At 33.6% G+C, this 7,945-nt stretch overlaps 1 protein-coding gene across 1 annotated transcript; it reads left to right on the forward strand.

The window, feature by feature from the left end:
• Nucleotides 1-1,672: 1,672 nt before the first annotated feature.
• Nucleotides 1,673-5,291, forward strand: LOC137739648 (uncharacterized). Its single transcript, XM_068479293.2, has 10 exons — nucleotides 1,673-1,902; nucleotides 2,418-2,547; nucleotides 3,115-3,253; nucleotides 3,329-3,541; nucleotides 3,631-3,769; nucleotides 4,149-4,299; nucleotides 4,389-4,498; nucleotides 4,581-4,678; nucleotides 4,761-4,830; nucleotides 4,977-5,291. The coding sequence occupies exons 1-10, from the start codon at nucleotides 1,810-1,812 to the stop codon at nucleotides 5,064-5,066; spliced, it is 1,233 nt and encodes a 410-aa protein (XP_068335394.2). The 5' UTR covers nucleotides 1,673-1,809; the 3' UTR covers nucleotides 5,067-5,291.
• The last annotated feature ends 2,654 nt before the right edge of the window (nucleotides 5,292-7,945 follow it).

The raw sequence follows: 7,945 nt of genomic DNA on the forward strand, positions 1-7,945 counted from the left end.
CTTTGTCATTTGGCCGTCATTGTACTCTTTACTTCATCCATTCACTGACTCAATCTCGTTTGAAATTACTTTTAAAAATGTTAAAGACGCTTTAAAGTGTTTTTAAGCAACGTTTGACAAAAAACAGTTCAGGATTTGTAGAGCAATTAGCTTGAAATGCATGTTTGTTGAGCGTCATTTGAAATGCTTTGTACAAAAGCCTTCTTAAACGGCTGCAATCCGTCTGAACATATAATTCGAGACTCAATCGGAATTCGTGATTAAAACTCAATTAGGATTATTGAGTCCTATTATCTGCACAAAGAATTTTAAAAGAAAATTCGAGTGCAAACGAATTTTATACTAATTTAAATTGGGTAATGTTAAGGAAATTAAATTTATAAACTAAAATTTGTAAACTAAATGATATAGTCATTGATGATTGAATAATTAGTTAAGTGTTGATTAACGTACTTATTGTTTATTTGTGACACATCATTAAATTTATAATTTAATTTAAAAATTAGGAAAACTTTAGTCTCCCTAACATTACTCATCTATATTACGGTTTGAACTAATAGAATCCTCTTCGGATTCTCTTTGTAAGGATTTTGGGAATTCGTGAATCGTGTTCATTTATCGTACATCGTGTGGTCAATAATTGTCATGTACTATTTGTGTTTAATTTTAGGGAAGTGTTATTGGCACTCCAAAAATCTCATTTTACACTCCTCATAAGTGTATTTTTCTTTCCTAATATAGAAAGTTTGGAGTGTAGAATATGATTTTTGGGATGCCAATAATAATTCCCTAATTTTAAATAAAACAAATTTAAAATAATTTCTAACTATACGATATATGATGCATGAATAAAATTTACAGATCTTCGAGATCCTTACAAAGAAAATCCGGCTAGGATCCGGATTGAACTTGAGATGAAATATTTTAGTAAATCTTTATTGATTTTTTTTCATTAAATTTTAATAAAATATGGAGGTTTAACAAAACACTCCCGGTACTATTCACTTTTAACGAAAAACCACATTTATACCTTTCTCTGGTACTATTCATTATACTTTTAAAAATGTTTAATTTTAAATAAAACAAATTTAAAATAATTTCTAACTATACGATATATGATGAACGAATAAAACTTATAGATCTTCGAGATCCTCACAAAGAAAATCAGGCTAGGATCCGGATTGAACTCGAGATGAAATATTTTAGTAAATCTTTATTGATTTTTTTCATTAAAATTTAATAAAATAGGGAGGTTTAACAAAACACTCCCAGTACTATTCATTTTTAACGAAAAACCACATTTATACCTTTCTCTGATACTATTCATTATACCTTTAAAAATGTTTAATTTTAATAAAACAAATTTAAAATAATTTCTAATTATACGATATATGATGAACGAATAAAATTTACAGATCTTCGAGATCCTCACAAAGAAAATCCGGCTAGGATCCGGATTGAACTCGAGATGAAATATTTTAGTAAATCTTTATTGATTTTTTTCATTAAAATTTAATAAAATAGGAAGATTTAACAAAATACTTCTGGTAATATTCACTTTTAACGAAAAATCACATTTATACATTTCTCTGATATTATTTATTATAGTTTTATAAAAGACTTTTAATTAAAAGGAAAGTTTTTTTTGACGTTAGTTTTCTAATAAAATAACGACCCCGAATATAAATGAAACTTATAGGCGATACTAGCTTAAGCCTCGGCTAGGGTTTTCGTCTCTCTCTCTCTCTTCCCCTGCTCTGTATCTGCTGCAAAACAACAACCAAATTGCAGCTGCGGAGAGCTCCAACAATGACGACTGTGGTGCAAACCTCCGAGGAAGATCCCGCTCTCTCCGTCGTCCGATTCACCTCCGAGCTCGCCTGGGCCGACGCCGGCCACGAGGTACTCTTCTCTCTCCTATCTTAATTGCCCCCTCCATGTTTTCTCTGCGCATTTAGGTCAAGATACCATTTTGTTATAGTTTATTCTATATTCAATTCGGTGGTTGGATGCTTTCCGCTCGGTTTTTTGGATCGAGTCATTGAACTGAATTTTAGGGTTTGTTAGTGTTAATCTGTGATTAGATACTGGATTTGTTTTCTTAAATTTTAGTTCCTTATTGCGTATTAGATGATTATTCTCTAAACAACTTAAGCCTACACTCAGTTTTAACTGTAATGCTTTCGAATCCGAAACTTGGGTTTGCCGAATTTCATGACAACAAAATTGGGGTGATTTATTTCCTTCTTCTGCATTTGATAAATGTGAAGTAAGATTTGATATTTCACCACCATTTTTTCCTAACAAAAGAAATCCGAAATACTAGCGGATGTAATGTGTGTACAGATACCGTGCATATGTATATCATTACGGAAGTTGGTGAATTTCTTTTTATCTTCGTCATGACTAACTGCCAGGTTGCTGAGCCCCAAGTTACTAGACTATGTGCTGAAGCCCAAGAATGCGTGGTAATGGGCAGGTGGTTCGATTTGGTGTCACTTATGCTTACATCGGCTGAGGTCATATTGTCAAAGGTCTCGGAAAAAGGTACAATTTGTATTATGAAAATTTTATGTACTATTTTGAAGAAGTTAAATGGATTGAGGGGCTTAGTATTGCATTCCATGACTGTATGTTCTCACAAATTTACCATTTAGCTGATTGATGTTGATGTGAAGGACATCATGTTGATGGTGCAGAGGTTTTTCTTCCAATCCTCGTTCATCCACTATTATTTAATGTTTGCTTGAAGTTCTATAGCGTGATTACATCAAAATTCTGCATATGTTTTTGGTCAGCGACGTAGATGCTCAACAATGTAGAAATTGAAATTGCTAATATTCTTTAAAATGTTACTGATCAATGCTGGATGTTATGGATTTAATGAATCACAGCGATGCATGGACATGGTATCCCCTCGTAACCCCGTGTTGTGTCATATTCCCTTATGGTTGTTAATTTGACGTATCTCCATGTCGTGTCGTATCCGTTTGTCCGTGTCCATGCATCATAGGTGAATCAACTTATTCAATTATTAACGATAATTAAGTGATAGCTTAACGGTTTTGTCAATGTTCATCATACACAAATTCATGTTTTTTTTTTTCCTTCCAGATCTTGAGTGCATATTCACTGTTATCTGCAACGTGGTTACAAAGTCGGAAAGTCCAGATGAAGCACTTGAGATGGCAAAACTTATATCCTCAAAGATTACTCAAAAACCAAGTGACAAGCCTGCACTGCGCTTAAAGATGTATGATACCATTGTGATCACGAATTTAGCTTTTTGGATTTTGAGTACTTCTGACCGTTTTTCATTTCTTTACAGTTTGTTCAATCTGTACAACCTACTGGAGAACCCATATAGCCGGTTCTTAGTCTACTTGAGTGCGCTTAATTTGGCAATCAATGGGAAGGTCGCTGAACATGTCATCCCTTCATTCAAAAAGGTGGAAAGTTTTTTGAAAGAGTGGAATATTGGGATCTCTGATCAGAGGCAGTTATTTCTTGCCATTGCTAATGTTCTGAAAGAACACAAAAAGTATGTTTTGTAATCCTTTTTCTATATATACATGTCTCTCCTCAATTTGTTTTAAGAACAATTGGTTATATTGTCTGTTGTATTTTCAGCTTGACAAAGGAGTCTTTCAAATTCCTGACCAAGTACTTGGCGACTTTTTCTGGTGAAGATGCACATACATTGAGTGAAGCTAAAGAGGAAGCTGTACGCACAATTGTTGAGTTTGTGAAGGCCCCAGACATGTTTCAGGTATTTTTGTAGGATCTAGTGGAATTTTGAAGATTTTTTATGCTAATCTTTTAGTCCGTATTTCTCTTTGGTGACTCTTCATCCTTATTTACTTGTGATAGATCCTTTACAAAGTAAGTTCGATTTTCTTGTTCCCAAAAACTCTATTTTTATGAGGTGGATCCAGTTGATTGTGTAGTAGTTTAAAATTGATTCATATAAAGTAGTATATCAATACTATTGTTTTTCTGGCATTAGTCTTTATAAACACATGACGAAGTGCTGGTTTAAGATCAGCACTTCAAAACAACTGGGGTTTCGGCATTTGGCTGTGATGATCATATCGTCCCCTTCCATTAGGCATTTAAATAACTGATATGTCAGTTTTGTTACGCTGCAGTGTGATTTGCTAAATATGCCTGCTGTAGAGCAACTGGAGAAGGATGCTAAGCATGCATTGGCCTATCAGCTTTTAAAGATCTTTCTGACTCAGAGGCTGGATGCTTACTTGGAGTTTCAGGCTGCAAATTCTGATTTACTGAAAAGCTACGGTAAAGTTTAGTTTCAACTGACTGGGTTTTCTTTGGACTATATTACCTTTTTTTTATTTGTCTAAATTATGCTTTTTGAAACGTTATAGGTCTTGGCCATGAAGACTGCATAACTAAAATGAGGTTGATTTCGTTGATGGATCTTGGTTCTGATGAATCTGGACGGATTCCTTACGGTGTTATCAAAGATACTCTTCAGGTTAGTTGGATTACCTTTGTGGTTCCAGAGGTTTTTTATTTGACATCATGGTTAATTACGCTTATGCACTTCGTTTTGGCAGATTAATGATGACGAAGTTGAACTTTGGGTGGTAAAGGCAATAACTGCCAAGTTAATGGACTGTAAAATGGACCAGATGAACCAAGTGGTGATTGTGAGGTTAGTTTATGTTTCGTACCTTCTGTGTACACACAAAGACGCATATATTTGTTCTTGAACTGAATTGGCCTTTCATCTGCAGCCGCTGTACTCTGAGAGTATTTGGAGAAGAACAATGGCTTACACTAAGAACAAAGTTAGCAACTTGGAGGGTAAGTAACTGCAGCCGCGTTTTCATTACTGACTGCCCACTAAGAACCGATTTTGATTGCTACCGTATGAAAAACCACTCTTCGTATTGCATTGTTCATAAATCTTCATTATACAATCGTATATTGACAGAGTTCCTCATTGTCAGGGTAATATTGCAAATGTTATCAGCACCATTCGAGCTAACAGGATATCTGACGATGGATCACAGGCGGTGCAAGGCTTAGTTATTCGTTAGAAAATTACGTCTTAACGTAGGTGCTTGATTGACTTACGAGAGGTTGAACGAGTATTATTGGTTCCCTGTTATTTTCGACTTGGATCAAATGTTTTTGAAAATTTTGACAGGAAAATAGGCACTTGTTTACAAATGTTATAACATTGTACTCTTGTGATATGACGGTCGACCGCTTAATCGTTTGGGCAACTTCTGTTGCATTTAAAAACAGGAAAATTAAGAGCACTTTGCATTTGTTTTTTTTCTTTCTAGAAAACACTTCTATGGCCTAGAAGTACTTTTAAGTCGCTCATCATCTCCCAGATCGTTGATCTCTAAGATTTTGTTCATTTGCAGCACAACTTGGCACTTTTTATGGACTCTCTATCACATTATGTTTTTGACACAATTTTTTACAATGTTATCACCGAAGTTGATGTTAAATTATGAGGTGGTAGAGAGTCTATAGGGAGTTACTTTTAAGAGGGTCTCGTTTGCATTCCTCAAACCGAAATGATAAGAACTTTAATTCTTTCCAAGATTGTTGACGATTCAATTTGTAATAAACTAAATAAAATGAAACAGAAAAATTAGGAATCACTTCATACATCCGGGACTATTCAAATTTCACATGGCAAATAGAGGGCGAAGACTTTGTTGTACTTGTTACCCATCTTCTTCCAAACGAACTCTATCCTTGCCGACATTGTTAAAATGCACAAATCAGTGGCCAAAGGTTAAAGCCAAGCCAATTCCGATTAACGATGAACCGTCAATTTGTTTGATTCATATAATAATGAAATGGCCAAAGGTTAAAGCGATGCCACTTCGAGTTCCTTTGAAAACTGAATTCTTGAATTGAGATTTATAAATCATAGAGTTGTAGGGCAACAGAGTACAAGCTGAATATTATGCGATTCTTCTGACATAAACATAAATAACAAAGCACAAGAACAGAAATTGAAATAGCACATATATAATTATATACTTGGAGGATAACGATGACAGTCTCTGGTGTACGTGCCGCATTTTTGAAGGTTTACATCTGGTCTAGTTGTAGCGCAGGGGGGATACCCTTTCAGATCACATGGCGGCTTTAGCGTGTTTAAGGAAATTGGGTTTCTTTGTTGAGCATTTGAAATATCCAATTCCACCAAATGCCTGAAACTATCATCGGGCTCCAGTAAATCCAAACCCTCCTGTGGAATAAGCTGGCACTGGCCGAAGCGCCCGTCACACCAGTTAGAGACGTTGCTGCTCTTGGTCATCACCATGCAATGGCTTGTGCCGGGCAGCTGCGACGTCGTCACCATAAGCAGCAGCATCATCACTACCACAGTTGCAGGAGAATCCATGATATCGATCCTTCTTTTTTTTTCTTCTCTCCAAATATTCTTATTTTGTATATGCAGGAGGAACTGGAATAGTAGATCTCATGCATCCGGATGGGTACTATTTGTAGGCTATGGCTTGTATGAAAAAATCCAAGAGTGGTCACTAGTTGCAACTTGTATTGTACGAGCCAATCAGCAAAGAATAAGCATGTTTAAAGATTATTTTAAAATAAAGTTTTCTTTATTATTATTTAAAGATTATTTTAAAAAAAATTTACTCGATCTAATCCTTTTATTGTTAAACAAATCAACAATTATGATAATAAATAGCTGTTTGATTGTGAATAGTTTGATTTATATAAATGATTAAAAGGTGTTTAAATTGAATGATTTTTTTTAAAAGATAATTGTTAATGATAATAATAATAATAATAAAGCAATTGTATTATAATTATTGTCTGAGAATAATTTGAGAGGTGGATTGTCTGCCCTCCCATTTCTATACTCTTCCCATCCTCATTTGTGTGATCACGGTTAAGTCACGTTAACATTTTATATTCCTATTACTTTTTGTTTTATTAACTTTATAAAAAATTAATGTAAAAAGTTAATGTGATTTAACGGTGATCACACATCACAAAAGAAAATAAGAAAAGTATAGAAATGAGAGGTCAAACAATCCACCTCTAATAATTTGAGCCAAGTATTGTTCATTGGCCATGCATTGGTCCCATTGGGTCTTTGGATTTTCGCATTCATGATGCATACTAGTCTTCTGCCAACTATGACAGACTTGTCGGCTGCTGTAATCTTTTCCCATACAGAAAGCGTATTATATATATTTTTTAAACTAACAATATTATTTACATTAAAATAAAATAATTTGGCATAATTTTATAATAAACTAGCAAAAATATGATTTGAATTTACTTTTAGTGAAAATAGAATTTAAGACATTTCACTTACAAGTAGTAATAAATAATATTTAACCGTAATACTAAATAGCATAGAAGAGCCATATTAGCTTCACAGCTCACAATCAATCACTGCACTATCGCTGGGAAAAAAATAGTGAACTAAAACATCATACTTTCCGATCAAATTAATCCACTCATTTATTTGAGAACAATATTTGGCTACTTAAGGATGAGGATGAATTCTTACTCAAAATTCTTTGTGTTCATATTATATAACTTTGTACTTATGATTATAACTGCTCATATTATGAATCACTCTGTAAGATCATCTCTACAAAAAAAAAATAAATTAACACTAAGATCGTTTAGTTATTCTATTTTAGCAAATATATAGATGGTTTGTAATGTTTTGACCAATTCTATTTTTATACAGTTTGATGACTAAACGATCTTGATTTTAATTGATTTTTTGTAGAGATAATATTTATAAAGTTATTTATAATATGAACGATTCTAATAATAAACATGAAATTTTATGAATCGGCAACAAATAATTTTGATTAAGAACTATACTTATTATTTGAGTAGTTAAGTATTATTCTTTATTTAGTTGCTCCTTCCATGTCAGTGTGAATTTATAAAAAGAGTT

Source organism: Pyrus communis, chromosome 9, assembly GCF_041283825.1.
Source record: "Pyrus communis isolate YQ-2024b chromosome 9, ASM4128382v1, whole genome shotgun sequence".
In the NCBI taxonomy this organism is placed as follows: domain Eukaryota; kingdom Viridiplantae; phylum Streptophyta; class Magnoliopsida; order Rosales; family Rosaceae; genus Pyrus; species Pyrus communis.

Excerpts from the sequence above, each read along its gene's own strand:
- LOC137739648 (XM_068479293.2), top strand. The coding sequence starts at position 1,810 with ATGACGACTGTGGTGCAAACCTCCGAGGAAGATCCCGCTCTCTCCGTC. Across the intron at positions 4,679-4,760 it reads AACCAAGTGGTGATTGTGAG|CCGCTGTACTCTGAGAGTAT; the intron begins GTTAGTTTATGT and ends TTTCATCTGCAG. Across the intron at positions 4,831-4,976 it reads CAAAGTTAGCAACTTGGAGG|GGTAATATTGCAAATGTTAT; the intron begins GTAAGTAACTGC and ends CCTCATTGTCAG.